Source organism: Seriola aureovittata, chromosome 7 (genome assembly GCF_021018895.1).
Source record: "Seriola aureovittata isolate HTS-2021-v1 ecotype China chromosome 7, ASM2101889v1, whole genome shotgun sequence".
NCBI lineage: Eukaryota > Metazoa > Chordata > Actinopteri > Carangiformes > Carangidae > Seriola > Seriola aureovittata.
In genome coordinates, this window is record NC_079370.1 from 11,292,415 (window position 1) to 11,318,656 (window position 26,242).

A 26,242-nucleotide genomic window follows, 5' to 3' on the forward strand; every position below is an offset into this window, starting at 1 on the left:
TGAAAGGAAGGAAATCAATCTAAAGTGTGCTGTGCTTTCGAAAGTGGTGAACAGTAACGTAAAATGCACAATTTAAATGATTTGCAGCTAATAGGTAAAAACACAGAAAACCAAGCAAGAACACAAAAGTTTTCTTCTTTGATCTGAGAGTTACAGCAATAACCATCTGTACTCACTCCATGGTCAGCTTGCTGACTCTGTCTAAACTGTCCAGGTGTGCCCGATCAAACTCATCCTGGTATCTGTCCATCCTCAGCGCCTTCAGCCAATCACTAACAGTTGCCACTGATGATAAATCTGTGGGGGTGGGACTGAGCAGCGTCTGAGAACAGCTTCTGTAAGGCGGAGGAAATGTCAAAAACGACAGCTTTAGAATCCATGAAAAAGTTGCAGATTGTACATCACCTGCTGCCTCTGATATGTCTGGCACAAGTGTTTGCCAGAGGCTACCGTCTCACCGAGTTGGCTCAGCCTTGAGGGATGAAGGGTGCCTGATGAGCCGATCCAAGGAAGACAGGAGGGAGTCGAAGCCTGGCCGGTCCCCTCGATCAGCCTGCCAGCACTGAAGCATCAGAGAGTGGAGGGCAGGGGGGCAGTTGTGGGGGGCAGGGAGGCGATACTGGTCTGCCACTGCCTTCATCACCTGCACAGAGAAAGAGAGAGAGACTTGAAACATAAGTAGGGCAGATGGTGTGAGGAGTCTTGTGTAATTGCCTTACATAAAAGGTCATGGATGACAGAGGGCCTGTGAGAGTGACTAAGAGAAAATTATGCAAACTCCAGCTGCCTGGCATTTTGTGTTTGTGGAATAAAGAGGAGGGGGAAAGTGATAAAGTACATTTACTTAAGTAGCTGTCTTCAATTTTTAAGCCCTGGTGCTTTCCTTTAGTTGTCCACAATTATTACTTACAATTACACTTTTATTCCACCTATTATATATTATACACAACATTACTTACACACTGTCCTAACAGGTAACAGTAATAGGAGGGACTATTACTTTTAATTGCGTATTATTGCAGTGTAGTGGTTAGACTTAAGTTAAGGCTTTGAATGCATCTCCATCACTAATTTAGCGTGACCTCTCCTGCTCAGGCTAAATTCCCCTTCGTACTCACTTCCTGATTACTCATGTCCCAGTACGGACGCTCTCCGTATGACATCACTTCCCACATCAGAATGCCGAAGCTCCAGACATCACTAGCTGAGCTGAACTTGCGATGCTGAAATGCTTCTGGTGCCGTCCACCTCACAGGAATCTTACTGCCCTGATAGAGGACAACAGAGGACAGAGGCAGTGAAGCAGTGACCGATGAAAGCCAAAGCAAAGAAAACTCCCTGTTCCAGAACGTACCAGTGAGGCAGTGTACGTAGGTATGTTATGGTCCAGGCCCCTCATGAGACGGGACAGGCCAAAGTCGGAGACCTTACAGACCAGGTTGGAGTTCACCAGCACGTTTCTTGCCGCCAGGTCCCGGTGGACAAAGTTTCTCTCAGAGAGGTAACGCATGCCTGCACCAACCCCCCTGAGCATCCCAACAAGCTGGAGGACACTGAACTGGCCCTCATTCTCCTGAAGGAATTAAGATGGTAGGATCAGGGCAGCAAAAGACAGTTTTTGGTTTATAGCATAGTGAAACACCACACAGATGGAAACTGTTGACAGTGTGTTGTTTTTCTCACCCTGAGGAACGCGTCCAGCGGCCCGTTTTCCATAAACTCAGTGATGATCCTCTCTGGGGGGCTGCGAGTGACCACACCCTCCAGTTTCAGCACATTAGGGTGGTCAAACTGGCCCAGGACTCCTGCTTCACTCAGGAACATTCCCCTCTCCCTGTCGGACGCCCCCCAGCGCAGAGTCTTCACCGCCACCAGCACCTCCCTGCGACCCACCGGACGGTAACGACCTCGAGAAACCTCACCGAACTGAGCTGGAGTAGAGAGGAGGTGGAGCAGATTACACTGTGCTGACAGCTGTCACATGACTACAGCGAGATTTAAAAGGAACGAGAGAGTGTCAGGCCTACCTGAACCAATCACCTCCTCAATCTTGAGGTGAGTGGGATCTATCTCACGGGCAAACTCTTTGACTGCCTCACTAGGGTCCTCATAAGTGGATGGGTCCACATAATACTTTACTCCTCCTGGAATGAAAATACCATTACTATTTTATATTCATTCATTTTTGACATTTAAACACAAATGTATTATCATGACACTGGGTTGGGATGATTGTAAAAAAGACCTTTTACACCATAAATGAAACTTCATACTGTAAGAACATGGAAAGATCTGTTTCATTCATTCAGAAAAATATTAAGCGACCTTCTCTTTTTTGGGCGAAATAACAAACGGTTTGTTTTTAGCGGGAAAAACTTTACATAAAATTAATTATTTTATATCTATAAAATATAATTTTTTGTTAAACAAATGAAAACCAAACTTTATTAGTCACTAAGTACGCCCTTTTTCTCCAAATCATTTCAAATGCTGTTTTAATAAGTGGCCTTTTGCACAAAGCAAATGCCTCACCTTAAAATAAATAATTTGACTAAATTAAATATAAACTAATATAAAATACATTAAAATTAAAAATACCCTTGCTCACCTCGGTTACTGATGTACCTCTGGAGTCTGTCGCTGTACGGACTCTCTCTCCTCTTACTGCCATGGAAAAACAAACAAACTACATGAGCGTGCGCATGATGATTAAAAACTTCACCATCATCACAACATTCAACATCACACTCCTGATTTTTTTTGCATACACGGACCACCTACCTGCGGAATACCACCACAACCACAATGGCTGCCACAACAAGGAGAAACGCCGCCCCACCCATCACTGAGCCGACCAGCAGAGGAAGCCGGTTCTGGATCTGCTGTGAATGTTCTTCTGTGGGAGAAACGTGATGTGTGTCATCGAGAAAGGTCATCAACTACACAATCTTAAAGTACTCTACTGTTTCTATTGCAGGTGTATGCAGTATATTATTATACTTTCCTATGTTTCTGACATGTTGCATTTGTTTATATGTTGTCTCACTCTCATGAAGGATCTTTCTTCTGTAGATTATTAAGGGTTAATTTTACCGTAAATATGAAACCAACAGTTCGGTTGAGTGTTAATCATAGTAAAGTAAAGTCAAATGGATTTCACTGGCTTTAAATAAGTGTAGTACCAAGAGGCAGTGTGGTGAAGTAGATGGTGTTGCTGTAGGGGCCGTAGCCTCGTTCATTTCGAGCCCTGATCTGGAAGGCGTAGATGGAGCCTGGAATCAGAGAGTTGACGGTCACAGTGTTGGTCTCACTGTACACACTCGCTGCGCTGTCCACATCTGACCCCTGAGGGACGCAGAAGAAGGTGGTGACCCTCACGCATGTAAAGCATGTACAGTATATAAACGGGTTTGTGTGTGCATCTGCGGTGTGACTGTTCACTGAGTGTACCTTGTCATAGTATCTGAGCTGGTACTCCAAGATGTCTCCGTTGGGCCGATCTGGCTGAGGCCACGAAAGAGTGATGGAGTCTGGGGCTCGGCTCAGCTGGTGCATCATGGGAACTGTACTTGGAACTGATCAACAACAGAAGACTGATGCATGAGCTAGACTGAAGTTTTCCCTGAGGAAAGGTTAACCTCCCTCCAAATCATCCCACAACTTTTGAACAACAGTTTTGTTGAAAGTGACGGTGACCACATGGGGGCAGCGTTGCAGAGCCTGTCGAGGACATTTAGTGAGCATGAAACCGGAGTGGGAATTTTTCATGGAGCACTGAGCAGGATCTAGTTACAGTCACTGTGCTGGCTAGACCGGCTAAAGGGAACTTATCTGGCATGCCACTCATTTAATCAATAAACTCTGAGAGCGCAAACACAAAGATTTTAGATCATTTAGGATGATTGAAAGTTCTAATAAATCTTGATCAATTTCTTGGAAAATTGTATAATGGTGTACTTTGCCTGAACAAATGCCCCATTCTCCTCTCCTCTGCCCTCTCGTCTGTCTCTTTCTGTCTGTCTTTTTGTCTTCCCATTTCTCATTTGTCCCTTTCTTCCTCCACAGTGACTATAATGAGATCTGACAGGATATTGTAACCTCGAGCAACCTCCTGTCCAAAGAGCAGTGGCAGAAAAGATGGAGCAGGGAGAGACAGGGAGAAAGAGGGAGAAGGAGGGGAGGAGGAGGGGGAGAAACCCGAGACAGACAGACAGACAGAGAGACAGACACACACACACACACACACACACACACACACACACACACACACACACACACACACACACACACACACACACACACAGCATCTACACTAACATCATCATCAGAGCATCTCTCTCTCTTTCATCTCATCTTTTTCATTGTCTCTCTCCCAAGCTCACCTGACTGGCTTGTCGTGAAATTGATGCTTGTGTATCGAGCTGAGAAAGGACTCAAAGCTGACACCTCATTCATGGCTTGCACCTGTAAATAAGAAGAACACACACAGACATGACACACAAAGCTTCTTTCTATCGACTTGTATCACATGCTTCAGTGTTTGAGAAACAAAGCCTCACATGTGCGGCTCTGTCGCTCAGTCAACAAACACCAGTAAATGGGAAATATCTGCCCATTATGAATAAGAAATAAGCGATGATTTAGTTTAGCTACGCCAAGCTAAATAATAAATGTTATTGTGTATTTGCTGATGTGGAACTCTTGGAGTAATACAGCAGAAAGGACCTGCTGCCTTTGTGGCTCCAGAAAATCTTTCACCATTCACAGAAATTTCTTAAAAACAACTTTCAACCGGCTCCATTGATTCACTCCAAACATTCACCAGCAACCCAGTGTAGCAAGAAACTCAGGTTAAAACCAATTCTCATAAAATTTCTCATTTACAAGATGATAACAGAGAGTGGTTTGTGTCTTTAGCAGACAGTACCTGTATGAGATAAGTGACTCTGGTCAGCAGGTTGTTGAGGGTGACCTTGGTTTGTTTCAGGTTGGTTTGGGAGGGGCTGAAGGTGACACCCTCCCCACACCAGGAGCATGCTGCCGGGTTAGAGAAGGTGGGTGAGGGGCAGATGCGACACACCACCCCATACCACACTTCGCTGCGGCCTCCCATGTCCACTGGGGGGCGCCACCTTAAAGACACCCCGCCATCGCCGGTCTCATACTCCCAGGATACAGAGACCGGAGCAGATGGAGGAGCTGAGGAGAAAACAGAGAGATCGAGACAACGGGAAGGGGTTTGACATGCATAATGTAAGCGAAGGATGGAAGATGGAAGCATCTGCTAAAAAGTTTAAGATATGAAAGAAGCTGCATGCTGGCAAAGATGTTTAACAGAGCACACGTAATGGAAAGAACTTTATAAAACAGAGTTTGGCAGCGAGACAATTTAAGCTAAGCGGCCACAGAAACTAAATACCAAGCATTTATTTTTCAGCTGGTGCAATTAGATTCCCATTATATTGTGATTTAAAAAAAAAAAAAAAAGAGGATGAATTCTGGTCACTGACTGTACATGTTGGTTCTCACAGTCTGAGTAAATGACAAAGGACTCCACTGAGGCCCCTTGAACACCTCCCAGGGAGCCAGGCACAAACAAACAAACAGACAAAGCTCACTTGTGCAGGCAGAAGAGTTGGCATCATTGGCTGCCCGGTAAAAGCCACTGCGACATTCACACATACTCGACCCCTCCTGGCTGGTTCTACTGTTGGAGGGACACACCGAGCAGGGAACAGAGCCCGAAACAGACTTGAAGTAGCCCACAGCACAGGCTGCAGAGAGACAAGAAGAAACACAAGGAGGGTTGAGCCTCATACACATATTATAATCAATTAAATAAAGTAATCACTGTTCCTTCTGAGTCACTGGTGTCCAAAAGAAAGAACACTGAAAACTTGTACCAAGAAAAAACAACAAGAACTCTACGTAGATAATGGAGGCTCCATGACATCTTGGTCGAATGTTCGGCAACAACTGAGTTAGTGGCTCCTTGAGATAAGATTGTTTTGTCAACTGTTTGGTTTATGATCACAGATTCATTGATGAACGGATGTATGAATATAAAAGGTTCAGAATAAATGAAGCACAAATACCATGTCTTTTTTGTTATACATGTTTTTGTATACACTGTTTGTATAATTCTAATGTGGTCGGTTGTTCCCTGCACAAAATCAAACAGCAGATACTATTTTTGGGTAAAGCATCAATTTCAGCCTGTGGCTTGTGCTTCCCTTTGAGTCAAAGGTTCATCTGAAACACAGCGGCCTGTTGTTTGTTATTGGCTTTGTCCAGCACAGTCATTTACTTGTGTTTACAGAGGAAGTGGTCCACGTTAGCAAAGAGCAGCAAAACCACACACACACACACACACACACACACACACACACACACACACACACACACACACATACACACTACACACACACAAGTTGAAAATGACCACACTGACCCTGCAGTTTTGGGAAAGATGAGAAGATTGGGACCACTCTCATGTCAGTATGAAGCTGCAAATCAATATGGACCATTTTAATAATGCAGTAATAAGGATATGTACAATTGTTCTGAAATCAAGTGGTGCAATCCTTTAAAAATATATATGTTAACACTTTACAATATGTTAAACACACAATATTGTGAGTAGTTACTGAGGAATGAGTGAGAAACAAACCAGAGTAAGTATCATCAATGTATCACTGACAAGTGTTTCCTGAATGACTCCACATTGAGGACTATAACAGGAGTCGCTCCTGAATGACTCTGAATCAGCTGCTGAACACCCCATTTGTTTCTATAGTCCCTTCAGTACTTCATGACTATCAGACCATTACCAACACTTTTTGTGCCGCCTCGAGTAAAGTGACTTCATACTGAGCATTACCAAAATGTGTTCCCAAAAATTCAATTCAACAAATTCAAGTTCAATGCATCCACAATTATTTCTCTCTCTCTGTTTTTTCTGTCTCTCTCACACACACACACACACACACACACACACACACACACACTCACGGATGCATGCACAAGTGCACACACATCAATGTCTTGCTACTGTCTATTCTTGGGGACCTATCATTGGCATAATGCATTTCCTTGCTCCTTAACCATCGTGACTGAATGCCTAACCCTAACCCATCCTAAACCTAACCTAACCCTCAAACAGCCATTTAAACATGTGAGGTTGAACGCTTTGGTCCCCACAAAGCTGTCAGGCCCTACAAATATTGTGGACTCCTGTTTTTTTGACCACACAAATGTAGTAAAACAAGGTTGTGTGCGCACGCATGCACACAAACACACATTAAAAATACCTTTTGAACCTGCGGGCTGTTGTCCTGAACTGATGTGTTTTACGATGGAAAATCTGTGAAATGTGCCAATTGTTAATGTCAACAGCAGGACAGCTGAGCACGGAGGTCAAGGTGACACACACTTCACTTCGTGCTGCCACCTGCCAGAGCCTCGAGTGCTTGTCCTGAGCGGGACTATAAGAATATTGAGAGCACTGGCCTCTGGGTTGGTCTGCTGCCATTTGCACACTGTGTGCGTGTTTGTGAATGCCTGAAGTAATGTCAACTAAAGGTTGCATCGTTCAAAAAGGGGTCCTTTTGTCTGTAAGCTAAATGTAGAGTGTGTGTATATTCTCATACAGAGAGGCTCTCTTGTATCTTTTGAGTGTGTAAATGGCACACCGGATAACACCTGAGCCAGCAGCTTAAAAGAAGGACCCTCTCATACGTATCTGAAGAGTGTTAAAGTGCTCTTACAGTTGGCGGATGAGGGGGAGGGTGTGTGTGTTTGTCGTTCATGATCAGAGAGTGAACCCCTGACTTTATTTATATAACCTTGTCAAGAACATGTCTTAAATTTGACCTGGTGAATGTGTGTGTGGATGCATGTGTGTGTACGAGAGAATAGGAGGAAAAGATAAGAAGGTAAGATAGAATAAACAGATAAAAGGCTTTCTATGTTCTCACTTGGCTCTGAGAGCTGACTTTGCTTTCAAACAGGTGAGAAGAGGAAAAGGGAGACAGAAAAGTAAAATGGACGTCGAGAGATCACAGAGGGCGAATAAACTGAAAAAGTGAAAAGTAAACATGAAGATGGATAGTCCAAGACAGCTGTAGGATCAACAGTAGGATTATGTAAATGAGTGCCAGATGATGGGTAAAAAAAACGAGGAAACGGAGAGGGAAAGACAGCATGCGAACGACAACAGAGGAAAAGAGGGAAATATCCTCCTTCCTCCATCATTTATGTCCCAGTTGCACATTAACAGACGTGTTCTCCTACGGCTCTGACATGAAACACGACTTTGCCACAAAGCCTCTCAACGCTACTGTTACGAGCTCTGGTAACAACTCAGCCCCCTCCTCCTCTTCCTCCCATCCTCATCCACCTGATGACAGCAGCCAATGAGAGGCCAAGCCCTCTACCCTTCTGCTTCATCTGCAACCCCCCCCCCCCCCCGTAAAGTAACCGTGGTAGTGACCAGGGAGGGAGGAGGAAGCGTCAAGAACTGAGGAGTTAATCTGAGCTTTGGTGATAAAAAGAAATCCACTGACAAATAGACATGGCTGAGTGATGCATGTTTCATGGACCTACTCAGAATTAGAGCAGAAATAATGAGTTGATGAACAGAAAATGATTCTGTATTCAAAATCGATTTTTCATTTCTGTCATTTTTCAAACAAAACATTTTTTTTTCATCATAAATTGTATATCTTTAGGTTTAGGTCATCTGTTTTTTTATTCTTTCTTTACATTTATTTTCTTCAAAATATCACAACATGTAGTTTTGCCACTGTTTGTACTGTATCTGATTAGATGCTAAACTTTGTGCTGCTACTAACTTAGTCTAATGACAAGAAAGACTGAATCTAATCTATTCTACTCTAATCCAATGACCTGATGAGTTCATGGCAATGAAATTAGTAAGAGTGATGGGAAGAGACCAGATGGATGGATGGATGGATGGATGGATAGAAAGAACACGAGTGCAATTGAAAACAAATATTCATCTCTGAAGAGATAAACAGAAATAGAAAAAAGACAGCAATGAGGTGAGTAATTTGACGTTAACATAATACTTTGGTATGTAGATCACTGACCTAATTTCTCTCTTTCTCTCTTCCCTCTTTCATGCACTCATTCCCTCTTTTGGCTTCCAGCATAATCTCTCTCTCCCTCTCTCTCTCTCTCTCTCTCTCTCTCTCTCTCTCTCTCAGACACACACATAAGCTTGATCGCAGATGCGGCCACACAACAGGAGAGGTGGGTACACACGGTTCAGACTGTATATGCCGTCCCCCGCGTCCCTCCATCCTTCGTTATTTTGTACATTGTGTCGTTGAGCGCAGCCTGGAAACGGACAGACACAGAATCATATACACTCAAATGTCATCCGTTCTAAGCTCCAGCAGCACACTGCCATACGCAAAGGCAAGTAATCCTTTGTTGGATTTTCTCACATAAACAAGTCGCTCTTTACAACCCATGAAATACTCTGGAGCAAAGCTGGAAGCTGAACTTTATTTAAACAGCGCCAAAGAAGATACTTCCTTCGCTGTTTTCTAGTGCAGAATATTAAATTCAGTGGCATGTTTAAGACAAATCCTACATGTTTGCAGGAATCTAAGGGGAAGAGGAAAAAAGGACGAGCGGGTACTGTGGCTTATACACTGAATATTGCAAGTTCCCAAATATTTAATGAGGAAACTTTTTGACCACCAATGATTTCCATCATCCATGACAAAACCTAAACTATGTGCACCTCCATGCACAATTAGGAGGTTACATAATGCAAATTATTCTAATTGTAAGTGGGTTTGTAATTTTATGTGTATATTTAGGCTGTTATTCTTTCACATGGATGTTTGCCTCATTACACTTTAAGGATTTTGCAATTTTCAGTGTGCTAAATACTTTAAAATACTGCTTTTTCTTCTGCAAGCTGCTTTCGCCCTGCAAGTTTCATGAGCACGATCAAGACATCTTACCTCATCATCATGATACTGACTCTAGATTAAAATAAGACTAAATCTGCCCCTTGAGGACAATGAGATCATGTCCTCAGTATTGTTTCTGTGAACGTAGGGATTGTAAAGATGTGAGGGGAAGTATTTAATCAGCAATTACAGACAAATTACACGTGGTAGTTTTTTTTTTTTTTTTTTTTTTTTTTTTTAAAAAGGTGAATCTGATAGTCATGAGTCAAAATCTTTAAATAGGCAAAAATGTTATGATAAAGAAGTATTGCTCTACCAGAATAATGCTCCTGGCACCTGGAGCCTTCTTTGAAACAGTATTTAGATTATCATGTAGAAACAGAATTTACAGAAAGTGTTAAATATAATGTGAAAACCATAAAATTTGTGTGTTTTTCATTGGCTAGTTAAGCCCCAAGTACTTGAACGATTGGGATTCATGACCTCTGTGTTTTCTAAAATCCTCGGATTAAAAAACGACATGGCTAAAACAAGCCTTCTTGCTGCTTGATGACTCGATGTGCTCAATAAATTTGCTCCACCGACAGCTGATGTGATGTAGTTCAGGTTCATTTGTCATTACAGTGAGGTCTAGCCAACAGTCAATACTCTATCTCACTGATCATTTCAATTAAGTGTGGTTTGCCCAGAGCTTGACCTTTATTAATAGACTGGAGCAGGATTTGAATGTCAACATTGGTAATTGGTAAGTGTCCACTTGACATAACATGGGGGGTGAAAAAAAAACAGTCTTACAGGAAAAAAATAGATCTGTCTGCTTTCAGGAAAATGCCCATGCTGACCAGAGTTGAGTCACACAGCTCACTCAAAACAATATCACACTTTCAGTTGTACTTCACTTTCTCCTCCGGCCACATGTTCTTGTTTTTTTACAATATCGTGCCTCAGGATAGTTAGTGGATGTGTCTGTGCTAAGAGTGAGCACGCTGGGTGACAAATCGGGACAATCTGACATGTTGAATATTTCAATGTCACAACACAGCCGCACGCCACAGAAAATACCGACATGGGTCCAAATTAACTCAAAGCCCGTTACAGCTTTCGGCATTAATCCCTGTCCCAAATCCTCAACAGTGGCTTAATATTTGGGAGGAATCAAACAGAAGGAGGAGGCTTGTCTGAGGGTGATGTAGGGCCAGCTCGGACCAGCTCCAGGAGCCCACAACTAAAGGACTGTTTTATGTTTGGCTGAACAGGTGTAATTGTGTCTCATGCTCGGTCGTGTTTCCGCCCGTGCTCTCCGCCTCTCCATCTCCCTTGTGGGATGCAAATGTCAAAGGAGAAAAACATCCTTCTGTTGTTTGGCAGGAAAATGAAATAACAGCAGATAGCTGTTGCTTTTCATCTGCCACTGTCCTAAACATTTTTCAAAAGACTGGAGACGAGCGTAGCCCAAAAGTGAGCTTTGAATGTCACAGTGTTCATACAGAAACCAAATGTTCTTTTAGACTTGCTTGAGATAAACAGCTTCATTAATAATTGAGTAATGATCTTTTAATGTCTGTCTGCCAAAATGCCGGACATGTTTTTGTAAGTGTTTCAGATGGCTACTCAATATATCATCAGTCCAAATGGTGCAGTGTTGTTTTGGTGAGTCTGACTCTGACTACTTGACGAATAATCAAGTATCACACACAAGGTGGAAGTTTTTCTTACCAGTTCTTCTCAAGTGTTCTTGTCATTTCTAGTGATTCATTTTGATTTGGGATCATCTAAGTTCTGATGTTACAGTGGAAGAAAAACTGTAAAATAAAAATTACAAAAAAAACAAACCACACCAAAACAAAACAGGATAAGTCTGTTAGTGAGTGTTTTAAACACCTTAAAAACCTACTTTCGAATCAGCTTTTTACTATGAGCAGCAGGGTCCCATATGTACACGCAATTTTCTGCTAAAGTTACAAAAGTTTTGGTAATGTCACATGTTATTGTGTCATTTATAAAATAAAATCAGTTGGGAAAACATTACATCAAGTATGTCTATGCACACACACTCCTGAAAAGCACAAGAGTTTCAATTTTGAATGTTAAATTCTTTGCCCTATAGTACACTATAGTACAGAGCTAGCTCAGGTGATACAATGCATAAGCCATCAGTAACGGGGTAGGTGACTCCACTCCTGCCTCCTGCTGTCTATGTGTCAAATTGTCCTTGAGCAAGACACTGAAGTCTAAACTCTTCCTCATGTTTTTAGGGAAAAAAGCCAAATGGTGCAAACATATGAATACAAAACAATAGACAGTCTCTGTCCTCCATGAACTTGTATCTCTAAGGGTATGCTGTGTTGAGCACATAATAAACCTACTCCGCTCTGACAGGACAATTACTGGACTATGCATGATCCTACTCACAATGAAACACAGCCCATCGCTCTCCCAGCTTTTGGGTCCACATGTGTTAATGTCTCAAAGTCACAGTCTACAGCCTGTGAGGCTGGACTCAGACACGTCCTTGGTCTTTGAGCTAAATACTAAAATCAGCATGTTGACATGCCCACAACATGCTAATGATTAGGAAGCATAATGTTTATGTTCCCCATCTTAGTTTAGCAGATAAAAAGATAAAGGATCACCAAAGAGATTACAATCTCTAGTACACTTTTAATATCTCTTTGGACAAAAGCATCAAATGTTAATGGCAAATGAATCTAATGTAACAAGCACCTTATCAAGACAAAAGCACAATAGTTCACCCCTGTACTAACCTTATTTACTTTGTAGGGTGGAGTGTTATGACAATTCCTTGTCATAACACTCTACCCTCATAAATAAAGAAATATATTATAGAGCAGCCGTTGAATATAAAAATAGAAAGCTATTAGAGCCGTGTGTAGTTAAAGGCAATCATTTAACACTGATATTCATTTTCACACGGGACTGAGAGAAGGGGGGAGCTAGAGTCCATTATTTGTCCCTAAAAATTATGTCTTGCATGAGGGGGCAGAGCTGCGCTGGGTTTAGTATTCTCACATGGCCATCAAACAGCATTAATTTACATTGCAGTGATTTAATGAAACAGCAAGTAGCCTGATACAATTCAATGAAATAATGAAAAATGGGAAAAGAAATGCACATCAATTCATCTTCAAAGGGTTCTGGTGAATGTACTAAATATAATGTGTGTTGAATAAAATACATGTGGGTTATGATGACACACTTGCAGTAACTGGAGATGAATGTCAGTTAACTCTTGATAAAGTCTTTTTTTTTTCTTCTCAGAGCTGTTCAAGCTACATTTTGCAGACTGCTGTGTTTTTAATTACAGCTCCTGACCAATGCATACGTTCAGTGCAGTAAGGTCTATCATTTGCACACTTTGTGCTATTATTAAATGTCCTTGGTGCTTAATTCAAACAAGAACAAAATGTACAACTTCTAATAGTGAAGAAAGTTCAGTGCTCCACTTTCTGACGAGAACGAGGATCGGCTACTGTTAATAATCCTTGACGACCGCATCGCCAGTTAACCATCTGCCTCTTTTCTCAATATTCCCAGGGAGCCAAAGAGGACAACAATGTAATGATGCCAATCCACATCATTAGTCAGTGAAGTGATCAGCAAAACATAATCAAATCAGAGTCGGAACAAAAAGCCGGAGCAGCGTGGGCAGCAACGTGTTAGATCATTCACAGACAGTCAGTGCGAGCCTTTGGTCCGGCAGCTGAGCAGTGTCGAGGGGTGATTTGTCATTAAATATCAATCAAGGACGGACAAACACAAGTGGCGGGCCCGGTGCAGATGTAAAGCATGAACACATTTCACAGCTGAGTTGGCAGAATTGGAGGATTAATTGTGCTGGAGTTAGTTAGACTTTGAGGGCCCCCATGCAAGGGAGTTGAGCAATTATGTCGATTGAAATTCCTGGTAGATTAGTGTTTTACAGTAATTCTGTAATTTGCAGTCCTCAGACATATGTGACCACAGTGAGAAGCAGAGATTGGCATCACAGAAATATACTTATACATTCACACAAAGAGAGTCACTCAGCAATCCATTCTTTTCCCTTCACGCCCTCAGAATTTTTTTGCCTGCTCAGTTCTTTAAGTCATTAACTTGCATCCTCCTATCTTTCACTCTCCCTCCATCTCTTCCTATTTTCCCTCCACTCCCCCTCTCTCCCCCTGCGGTTTCTGTCACTTGTTCACAGACGAGTGGCCATTACATCGCCATGACCTAAATGTGTCACATCCCTCTCACTATGGCTCTCTCCCTCTCTTCCTCTTTCCCTCCTCCTGCTCTCTCCCTATATCCCTTCCTGTCCGTCTGGACGTCTCTCAAATTTTTTCTACTTCTTTTTTTCCTCCACTTACACCCACTTTAAAAAGTGCAAATGCTTTTGACCAGTTTTGCAAATGCTGACCTCAGTACTATTTGTCTGGCTCCCAGCCATGTGCTCTCCTCTTTTCATTTCATTATACAGTCACACCACATGAAGAGTAACCTGTTAATATAGCACCTCTGGTCAACCACCTGTATTTCCTGATCATATTTCTGTAAAACTTTATTGATTTGCAGACAATATGTGCAAAGTTATATCACTACAAATGCACTGCATGGATAAGAAACAATCTCTCTGCCTCATCTCATCCCGACCTGCCTGCCCTCGTTTCCCTCTGGTCTTTACATATAGCACAGTTGTGCTTCAGAGTGACAGCAGCTCCTTTCAGTGCTGAGAGGAGCTGCTGTCATATCTCATAAAATACCAAGAAGAGAACTGACAAGGAGTCAAGACTGGCCCAGAAATTTGACTGTTTACCGATGGATTTCTTTTTAGATATTTAAAGGGGAAATTCACTCATCAAAGTCAGTTACTTCAACAGGTCACTTTTTAATTAGAAATTTGAACTATCATCTAGAATATCTATAAACTAAAGTGGCACATTATTTCCTGAGAAACTGACAAAAATGTTGAACAATGTCTCACAATGTGAGCGAAAATTCCTAGATGTGCCCCTATAACTAGATCCATAACTAGATCCACACCAAACCGGTTCTTCACCGGCCCATGCTCCATCACTCCACCAAGTTTGGTGCAAATTGGTTCAGTACTCTTTGCGTAATCCTGCTGACCCCAACCCCAAACCTAACAAACCAACAATTTCACAGAATGCACTGTCCATCTGACCCAGTGCATGTCTTGCTGTTGTGTCAGAAAAAACAATTATTAATTAAACATTTATTAATGTTCACTTTAAAAAAGCAAAATGGATGAATTCTACTATATTGTTTATGTGTTGTTTAGGATTACATTGTCTAGAATTAACCCACAAATTAGTATGCATTCATTCAAATTTCTTTGAATCTGATTTCTTTTTGAAAGAGGGACTAAAAGTCTGGAAATTGTTGATCAATTTTTAACCATTCTTTTTTTTGATCTGTCAATCACAAGGTGGAAGTGCGGTGTGAAATTAGAGATCTCTTAACCATCAACACAAGGCTGATATACTGCAGCTACCATGATGCGTGATAAATTAAATTAACATTGTGCAGAGACTGTGAGATCCATCTCTGTGGGGATCAACCTGATCAGCACACTGTCAGTGTTCCTCAGACTCACCCAAGCAGGCAGATCCATTAATGTTCGGCTCATAGCCTTCATCACAGACACATCCTCCTACAGGTACCATCCACTCTCCTTCAGCATTGCAGTGCATACGAGGCGGCGTGCCTCCCTGTGCTTTACTGTGGGGGACACATGTCCCGCTCACAGGCACTAAGGCCGTTGGCTCTGCCCCAGACGGAGTTGCCGGGTAGGACGCCAAGTAGAGGCTGGTGGCTGGACAGCGCCGGTAGAAGATAGACACACCCATGAGGGAAACACAAGCTCCACTGTCGACAATTGCCAGCACAAATCTGGAACAAGAGTCAGACGTTAAGATAGAGAGCAATTATGGGAGCGAGAATATTGGTGAGACATGAATGTAGTACAATGTTACCCATTGCGTGTGAGAGGGGCAAAGCTGCGTGTCTTGATGTTGATTCGGCTGTATCTGTTTGGTTGGTACTGGTGAGGTGAACTGGGCTCAACCTTGGAGAAACTCTTATCAGCCGCAATGGTGTCGATCTTCACCCAGCCCTCCCTGGTGTCCTTCTCTTTGCTGGACGGCTGCAGTGAGGTCAGAGTAAAGTGGACGGGAGACAGTGGAGGAGGTAAACAAGAGGAAAATTAGGGACATTAAAATAAGTTAGTTGACAGATAAATATAGATTGGAAATAAACAGTGCATTATATCAAAAGAAAAAAACTGAAAAAAGAGGGAGGAAAATGACAAGATGAAAGACAAGCTCAAAGTTGTGCTGTAATTTTTCCCAGGCGCATGTATAATATGAAGCAGTTAAGTGAGGAGTGTAAATGTTGACTTAGATCTGCAGTATGGAGGTCCCAGTGGGGGTTCCTGCTCAAGTCCCTGCAAAGATTTTTAGCGCTGCAGTGCTTTGTGCTCTTCTGTGACTCTCCTCTGATTCCTCATCAGGCTTTGATTTGCATTTTTAAAAAGCATCTCACTTCCCTAAGGATAAATGCATCCCTCCCACCGTGACTGCTTTTGCCTATGTAGCTCAGATTCAGCAATTCCCTCTCCACACACACACACACACACACACACACACACACACACACACACACACACACACACACACACACACACACACACACACACGGCATTTTTCTACAGTCAGTGTCAGTGTAACAAAACATTTCCTTTAGTTACTGCTTCATTGACAACACGAGGTTCAGAGAATTTCCTAAGTGTAAAATATTACATACATATTGTAAACCGTAGCGCGCTTCACACCAGTGTGGTCTGAGGAGGCCGTCAATTAAGCATAATAATAGTAATTGTATATTCAGGGTGATTATACAATTACTCCTTGCCGTGGGATGATGAGAGGTTTTGCTGTTTTGGTGTAACATTAGAGTAACAACAATTAAATTTTCATTTTACTTTGTTTAATGATTCTGTCTGAAGGTTGTTTGCCTCAAGCAGTGATGGAAAACAGCTAGAACAGAGGAATTACTCCCTGTTTAATTCACTTATGACCAGATGAACTTTAATCAGAGATTAGCTGCTGAACATTTTAAATCAAATTCAGTTGTTTATTAATAATGTCTATGCTGACATGCTGAGACAAAACAGAGGTAAAAACAAACAACAATATTAATCATTGCAAGTGAGCAGGTTAAGATGAACATGCATGATCCATAACCTGGATTAGGTAGGTTTTACCATAAAAAATTGTCAGGACCGTCAGGGTTTGTAGGGGATTGAGGGGTAAGGGTGGACCCAAATGCACCAACACTTGGGAGACGGTGCGCAGAGGTTTATTAAAACAGAGAACAACAGGTAACATGAACAGGTAACAAGAATAGAACGAAGACAAACCAGACTTGAACAGCTTGAACCACGGAGGAACAGATAACTCGACCAGACGAAGACAAACCCAGAGATAAACAGAAAGACAACAGACGAACAGACAATGACAAAGGGGAGCACAAAGACTATATAGACAAAGGAGGCAAGGGTGATTGCACACAGGTGAAACACATTAGGGCGGGGCAGACAATCACCACACAGAAACAGGACCAAGACAGGAAGCAAAACACTGAGACACACAAGGAACCTACTTACAAAATAAAACAGGAAGTGAGAAAAGGTGTCTGCCATAGCAAACCATGGCAAAAATTAAGAAATACCACAGCTAATGAAGAATTTATGACGTGTAAATCCAACTGTAGCTCCTCGAGCTTCAACATAACTGCCAAAACAACAGTTGTTGAGAAGCAAATGATATGTCAAACTTTACAAAATAAGTCTATGGTATTACTTTTTTATTTATCTATACATACATGGAGAAATATGTATTTTCATTTATCCAGTTTAGAGAGAGAAATGTACCGACTATGCTAACTTAACCGATGCTAATTGTTAATTAGCATAATGTTATTAGCATAACATGTTGAAGATTAAGTGATTTCAAGTTATTTTAGTGAAATGTAATTTAAAATCTTCCCCGTTTTTCCAAGTGTCAGGTCAAATATTTCATCCATATTTTATATTACCTCTTGAGAGGGGTCATATATTAGCGAGCTACCGTTTTGTCCATTAGCTACACAGCTGTTAGCAACACTTGGCAGTTATCCGAGTGTGAATATTTAATGACACCTAGATGTCTATGTAAAAACTAGTTTGTGTGCTACTTCAAATTTTAATTTAGTGATACATAAATGTTCATTTGGTCATGTTAGGTTACCATATAACCAGTATCATCTTACAAAAAGCTCATACAATGGCTGCTGGACTTCCAGACCACCAAGGCTGGATGCCCCATGCTCACCAACAGATATTTCTTTTTTGTTTTTAGTCTCCCTGTCAGATACGGAAAGAAATTTGACCGGTTGTATAAATAGCTGCAAATGAGGTTCTATTTTACTGCAATGCTCTAGATTCAAACTGGGCCGGGTGTGTTGCAAAAAGCTGGAAAATGTCTTATTTATGCCTGATAGAGGAGACATGGAGCTAAGGCTACGTGTCTTGGGCAGAACTTCTCTTTAACTTTACTTGACCTTGTTACGATTTCTCCATGGGGGATCAATTAAGTTCTTGTTATGTTAACATATCCAAACGAGATGCATGGCGATAAAAGTAAAAGAATGATACAGCACATTCGGTGTTGTTGTTGTTTTTCTGCCTCACCTCAGCTGCCCAGGTCCTCTCCAGCTCCCTCTGCGAGTCGGCCTGTTTGTAGTACAGGGTGAGCGTCTCTCGGCAGGTGGGTGACGGTGATCGCAGGCTGGCGCAGTCACGCACCGAGAAACGCAACGTGACAAACACCCGTGGAGCTGAGTGTCGGTACAGGAAAGGCGTAGCCAACCAGTTGTCCTGCAGGCGGGGATTTTGGTTGACATTACAGACCTCAAAGGTTCGTATGAGCTTCCCCCGGTCGTCCAGGACACTGACCTCATCCCACTGAGGGAGACAGAAACAATATTATGAGCTTGTGTAAACTCAGCATTGTAAAAGAGAAACATGAGCCTATGCAGGAGCTGTACAACCAGCCTGTATAAACTGTTAAACCCTGGTATGTTTAACGTCTGTTCAGCAAAGAATCTTCCTTGTATCTTAAAAGATGGTTTACATGTCAGAAGGTAAATATTTAGCAGATTGCCAGTGCTGCTGACTTTAACTAACACAGCTGTTTGACATCTGCATCCCTAGTGAGATAAGTATTAGAGAGTGTTTTGTTCTGATTTAGGCCTAACACACACTGGTTTTGAATCCACAAGTGAAAAGTTGCTCTTCACTGTCCTCAAAGATAGGTCATCTCTGTGTCCTTGTACTCTATGATAGACTGTCCATTGTATAATTCAGTAATCAATGATTATAAAACCAGCAGTTAATTAGACCACTTGAGCCTTTCATTTATAACATCACACATTCCAAGCCATTCAGACAAAACTGTACTGATCCAGAAATTATTAGTTTACGTATTTTCTCCCTTCTAGTGTAACTAGCCATTTAGATCATTTCAGAGAGCAAATTTGTTGTGGTGAATTCCAGGCCACATATTTGTGTTTCTTCAGTCCCCATACAGGCCTGGTTCCTCTGCTCTAGTCTGGCCCATGTAGCATGAGTGTCAAATGTTATTTCCACCATCTGGGCCGATTTTGGCTGTTATCCGCCAATGTCAGCTGTCAGCCGGTGAGATTATCTAAGTGCACCAAAATTGGAGCAGACGTGGAAGGACCACCAAAGTCACTGTGAGATGTCGCCCACAAACCATGAATTTCTGTACAAATGTGCGAATGCTGAGACATTTCATTGGATGATGCCATTCACCAAAATAAGTAGGATTCTTCCTCCTGGGACTATGAATGTCACTGCAAAATGTCACAGCAATCTATCCAAAATTTGTTGAGATATTTCAGGCTGTACTAAAGTGGCAAACTGAAGGACAGATCAACATTTCCACTGTCAAAGCTAAAAAAAAAAAATCAACATCAAGGTCCTGACTACACTTGGATAGTACACACAACACAATGTCATTGGTTTTCAAAGGAACATTTTCTTCACGTCCAAACATTTCTAAAGGGAATTCACAAAATATCTAAAGTAACAAGGACACTGTTTCTGAAAGGACATGTTCATATTGAATTTCTTAATGTGTTACTGAACACCACAAACAAAATTCAGTTCACCTCCATTATAGTGAAATCGGGTATTTGAGAAATAAAACCAAACCTGTTTCCATGGCAATAAATAACAAAATGTAAAAGAGAAGTAGGTTCAGACAGTGAAAATAGACAAAAGATAAAATATGATGTTTTCATTTTTCAATTAAATATATTGAAGTGGTATAATGACTGTTTATAATAACAATATCATCAGCTTTATAAATTGATTTGTAGTTGGTTTATCTCTTGCATTGGTTTTGCATTTGCATGTGACAGGTGGTGGACACTTGTGTGGCTGACTTGTGGCAGCCATTGTGCTATAAATCAAGCAGATTTTGTCATATTTTAGGGACTCTGAATACTTGTGGATGCACTAATGGAATTGGACATGAGTTGGATCTTGGAGAAAAGTGAGCAGCACAGAGACTCTGAATGAGTCGAAATGTAAATGTAGGCATGGGGTTTAGTTTCACCAATTATACAGTACGGTGCCTCCAAGATGAAAAGGCTCTGCTTTAAGCCTGTGTAGCCCTGAGTGACAAGCAGGGCCTTTTCTGTTGTAACACAGAAGAATTATGTATTAGGCCTCATCATCATAATTCTCCCTGCAACAATGGCAAGAGGACAAAAGGTCCTGACACCCTATCAGGGTGCATTTGGTGTGTGTGTGTTTCTGTGTTTGTGCATGTTAGTGTATCTCTGCATGCTCATGTCTCTTTCTCTGTGTGGTTCCGACAGCCAGTGCGAACAAAGATCTTTGTAGCATCACACATGAGAGAGTGCATTCATATTGGGTCCAATTGGAGTAATGATAAGATCAGTGAGCAGATAAAAAGAGTCTGAGGCGCTGTCAGTCTAATGGAGTGAAAGGACAGTTTTCTCTCTCCAAGGCTGTGATTCGCTCTCCATCAGACATGGGAACGAGGGAAATTGGATGGAGGGGACAACAGAGAGCACATGGTGGTGTGGAGGGATGCAGATGGAGAGTGGGGAGAGAGAAAAGTGGGAAAATAGTAAACAGAGAGTGCATGTGAGTGTGTATTTCCGTGTGACAGAGTCAGGTGGCTGCAGTAACAGCCAGACCATGTGGCAAAAGGCACAGACTTTCAGGCACAGACTTTCAGGTAAAGGGAGAGTAGCCGCTGGTAACGGTGTGTGGCATTGCGTGCAGTTTGCTTCTGTACCTTTGTGAAAAAACACAGCTTTCATTTGTTTTCTGACCCTAAGCCCCCACCTCCACCACCACCCCTCCCTCTCCCTTTCCTATTTCTCCTTGTCTCGTTTTCTCCCTCCCGCATGAAAAAGAAAAAAAAAAAAAAACGGGGCAGATTGGGGAGGAGGGGTTGGATGAAGCGTTGGAAAGAAAGAGAGAGAAAAAAAATAGGGACGACTCATCTCCATGATTTAATTTGAACCGAAATGCCAGAGAGCCACGCAATCTCTCCAGTGACAGAGGACAGGGGAGGGGCAGGGCCTCGGACACAACTGTCGACACACAAACAAACATGTAGAAGCAGAGGAAGGCACGCACATATACCCTAAGACATATGCATGCACACACACACACACACACACACACACACACACACAAACACACAGAAAACACAATGGAAGAACAGAGAGTCAAAATAAGTGGAGAGAAAAATAAGCAGAGACTACTGTAAGAAGTGGGGAGTATCTGCTGGTTTGACACTGAGGGGAAATGAGGGGTAGAGTGGAGATTGAGTTTGGGGGATAAAAGAAAGAATATGAGGCAGAGACCCAGTGGCTTTGGGTCTGTGAAGGGCAGAGGGAGGAAAGATTATGAGGGAGAGAGAGAGAGAGAGAGAGAGGCAGAGACAAAGACGCTTGTCAGTGAATTGAAAGAATGGAAAGATGGTAAAAGAGCAAGAAGAAGCAGGAGGAGAGCGCAGTAAAGAATATCCACAGAGCCTCAAGCAAATGAAAAAAAAAAAGATGGGATGTGAAGAGAAAAGTGAGGAAAGGGTTAAAAAAAGAACACACAGATACACACATTCAACACACACATCCTCCCTCTTTCTCTCCCCCTTCTCTTGGTCTGTCTTTCTACTTCTCTCAGCTTCATGCCCCGGGTCAAATAACCATATCTCCATCTCAGAAGCACTTCTCATCCAGGGACCATAAAAAAAAATAAAAAAACGAATGTAAATGCTTGACTTGCTCACTCTCACACACACACACACACACACACGCACACACACACACACACACACACACACACACACACACACACACACACACACACACACACAGACATACACACACACACACACACACAAATGGATGGCCCCCTATTAGCAGCTGCCCGTCATGGTTCACAGATTCCTAACACACATGAGGCCCTAATTAATCCAACATCATGTACAATTATAGCCCGACACTGGCGGCCAGACTGGGGTGATAATGACGGCGCGTAAAGCTTAAGTTTAGTGTAAGGTGAGATAAAAGGCTCGATGCGAGTGTGTATGCCTGCCAGATGTTGGTCAGAGACTACTGTACTTTCATGCAGCCCTTTTTTCAGCTGCCAGCATGTGAAAATCTGGTGGGATAAGGGAGTTGTAAGTGTTGGCTCGCATTTAGCAAAATATGCATGAAAGTAGTGTTTACGTAGCTAGTTGCAACTTGTTTTCATTTCATGCACAGTATGATGCTCTAATTTTATATATCAGATGATTGAAACATATTGTCCATGCATGGATAGAGACTTAGAATAATGTTGTTCTGAGTGCTCGATATAGGAATTTCCTGCACAGTGAGAAGAACACAGTACATGTGATGTCTTACAGTTTCTCACATGTAGCTTGACTGAGTATTTCAAAGATGATGACAATGAAGACGATGTCTGAGTGTAATTATGAGCCATATTAGAAGTGAGACGCAATCACTCACAGATGAATGAATTTAACTGACCCGGGAGTTGACCCTAGCACAGTCACGCAAGTACACACGCACGCACGCGCGCACACACACACACACACACGCATTCACACACGTAATCCCAAACACACATATTTACGTATAGCTCAAGGTTGCAACAACCTTAAATAGAAAGCAGCTCAAGAATGGGGGATCTATAGTTCAATCACTGCGATCTTATCATGGATGAGGACACACATTAGAGACCAATATAAAAAAATAATTAAGAGGCATCTAAGGCTCTCAAGGCTGTTTTAAAGGCAAGGTGAAACCTTCATGCTCATTCTCAGGCTGTGCGACACCTGCCAGAAGTTCCACCAATCAATGTCAGACGCCAGCCATGATTCTGCAAGATAATGACACTGACCTTAACCCATCACCCAAACATAAACATTTATAACTTTATTCCCATAATCTTCCAGCAGTTCTCAGTATGGCAGCGGTGGCAGAGTTTTCATTAAGGTTAAAGTGGAAGCCTGCTGTTTATTTAAATCACTGCAATCAATGCAGCTGGCAAAATGGATAGCACAGCACCCTCGCTTGATTTTGATGTGTGAAAGTACAAACATGGTGAGGAAAACATGGCAGAAATCGTACTGGCACTGCTTTAAACAGACCACAAGAGCTGGGAAATGTGTGAGCCAATTAGCTGGTAAACATATCTACAGATGTACAGTCAAATGTGTTTTTGACAACCTGATATATAAAAGATCCAATATATGTATATTATATATATTATGATAAGCTGAGAAACACAGAAATAATTACTCTTCCTCTAGAAGAAGATTTTTTTTACCCTTGTGCAAGGTGTGTTATTATACTGTCATAATAATTACACACAGGGCCTTTCACCATGAGTAACCTAATACATGAGCATAATCAGTTCTAATCTTATACCAAAATGTCACCAAGCTTATTTTGACCGTCGATAAATCATTTAAGCCATTTTTCGAGTAAAAAATGTTTTTTGAATGAGATACTTTGCTGCTTTTATCTCGTCTTATAGTAAAGATAATATATGTTTTGGTTGTGGACTTTTGGTCTGACAATAAACTGCAATATGATTAGATCACCTTGGGGAAATCTGAACCTTTTTCACTATTCTCTGACATTTTATAGACCAAACAATTAATCAGTTAAACATGACAATAATCAGCGGATAAATGAATAATGAAAATAATAATTAGTTAGTCATTTGTAACTTATGCCTAAACTTTACCATGAGTTGAAAATGTGTAACATGTTATTATGATTTATCCGTCATTAGAATTAGTACCAAGCCCAACAATGTGATTACAACCTAACACTTAACACATCACCATGTGTAACATGTGTTGAACACATTGGATTCCATCCAACATCCCAACAGCTGGAAAGCACATTGATAGCCCGCTCTCTGCTTACCCCTGTGTCTGGATAGGTGGTCCAGCCCAGCTCTGAGGTAGACTCTGTTGTGTCCAGCAGCATCACTGAGGAGAGAGGGAGCAGAGACAAAGACCAGGTATAAGAAAAGAGACGAAAACAGGATGTGCAGAATCCAAATGAACGCTATTGATTGCTGCTTTAGAGTTAAAACTCGAAGTGCTAAAAAAAGAGAAAAGAATCTGTAACCATCAGATATCCTCTCATCGACTGAAAGCTGCAGAATGTGTGATTTTGAGATGCCTTAACAAAGATGGCAATATATTTGGGGGGGAGCTTTTACAAGCAATCCAACAGTCTTTTATGCTTTTGTTAAATACCACAAGTAGTTGGAAGCTGCTTTACTGTTGGTGGAACAGGTCCAGGATTTGTCCACAGTTCTCTTTGATTTTTCCTCCCATGCGATAAAATCATGGAGGGCTCCAGCTGTGCGCATCTGTCAAACCTAATAACGTATTCTGAGTGATGATGCATTTCGACACAATGTTCTGCTGTTTAAAAAATGAAACTGATTGACCTGATGGGGCACTGTGATTAAAGGTCAAAGTTTCCAACTTTAAAAGGCCATAACAGTTAGTGTCACATTTTGTTGAAACTTAGCAAGCTGATGCTTCTTGTAGTCTGGCTCAAAGGAAACCTTCATCGTTTTGCGGGGTATGATGATGATATGTTCAATGTGAGTTTGTCTCTTATTTCAGGTTTTAAAAGGCACTTGCTCGATTTCACTGATCTGTAATGAAAAGCGTGAGAAGAGCGTATGACTTTTATGTTGGAGTGTATTTTCCCATAATTTGCTTTTATGTTTAAGTGCTTTAAAAAGCAAGCTGGGAAAGAAATCACACACACACACACAAAGTGACTTCAATGCTGAGTGCTGCGTGCTGACACATGGCAGCTTCCAACACAAAACTGAAGCCCTTGAATTTTCCATTAGTATTCCAAAACCGTGGTGGCTGCCGTTCCTTCAGTCTGGCACAGTCTGCACTCGGTTCTGTTGAGCAGCCACTGATTGAACGCAGGCCAGAGTTTGTTGTGCACACAGAGGTGGCACAAACATCAGACTTCAGGTTTGGATACTCGCACAGATGGAGTTAATGGAGAAAAACACAGTGCCTGATTTTGTCATGCACGACACTAATCACCCAAAGGCCTGTAGACACATAAAGTATTGTGGGGAGGCAGGAGCCATCCGCCTCTGTTTACGGATAAATAATTCTCCTCATTGTTGTCATACAATTTTTATACTTTTCGTTTCCATTTCATGTCACACAATCGTTCGCCAGAGAAAAGGAGGCTCTCTTTTCCTCTCTCTGACAACCAGACAAAGAGCGACTGAACATTTTTATCTACATAATCATCAGTCACAGGATGGGATTTCAAAAGGTACCCTAGTCTCACCAAAACACCACTGACTCACTGAGATCTCTCAGTTTTTATTCCTCAGGTGTAAAAGCTTGTGCGCACACACACTGAATCCCTCTTCTTAAAAAAAATCAAACAAATAAGAAGAAAATGGTATCATTTGTGGTTTATGGCATAAATCACCCCCACCTCTCCTTTCTCTGACTCTGCTGTAAACAGATTTTTTTCTCTTTAGGATTATGCTCAAATATGGAGACCCCGCAAATCTGTCCTCCAATCCTTCTCTTCCCTCCTCTTTTTTTTTTCTTTTTACAAGCCCTCCTTCCCCTCCAGTCTATCTGTTT

General features: G+C 41.8%; 1 protein-coding gene across 1 annotated transcript in view; it reads right to left on the reverse strand.

Annotated features, from left to right (window-relative positions):
• The window catches only part of ephb6 (eph receptor B6), a 35,913-nt gene that overhangs the window by 1,761 nt on the left and 7,910 nt on the right, over positions 1 to 26,242 (reverse strand). The window contains exons 2-18 of the mRNA XM_056380193.1: positions 24,519 to 24,583; positions 18,700 to 18,972; positions 15,944 to 16,113; positions 15,565 to 15,860; positions 5,619 to 5,774; positions 4,928 to 5,199; positions 4,383 to 4,464; positions 3,451 to 3,575; positions 3,183 to 3,345; positions 2,782 to 2,896; positions 2,609 to 2,664; positions 2,028 to 2,144; positions 1,684 to 1,931; positions 1,355 to 1,573; positions 1,119 to 1,268; positions 459 to 643; positions 177 to 335 (exon numbers count right to left, since the gene is read on the reverse strand). Coding sequence (XP_056236168.1) covers positions 177 to 335; positions 459 to 643; positions 1,119 to 1,268; positions 1,355 to 1,573; positions 1,684 to 1,931; positions 2,028 to 2,144; positions 2,609 to 2,664; positions 2,782 to 2,896; positions 3,183 to 3,345; positions 3,451 to 3,575; positions 4,383 to 4,464; positions 4,928 to 5,199; positions 5,619 to 5,774; positions 15,565 to 15,860; positions 15,944 to 16,113; positions 18,700 to 18,972; positions 24,519 to 24,583 — 2,851 coding nt within the window. The remainder of the gene's footprint in view (positions 1 to 176; positions 336 to 458; positions 644 to 1,118; positions 1,269 to 1,354; positions 1,574 to 1,683; positions 1,932 to 2,027; positions 2,145 to 2,608; positions 2,665 to 2,781; positions 2,897 to 3,182; positions 3,346 to 3,450; positions 3,576 to 4,382; positions 4,465 to 4,927; positions 5,200 to 5,618; positions 5,775 to 15,564; positions 15,861 to 15,943; positions 16,114 to 18,699; positions 18,973 to 24,518; positions 24,584 to 26,242) is intronic.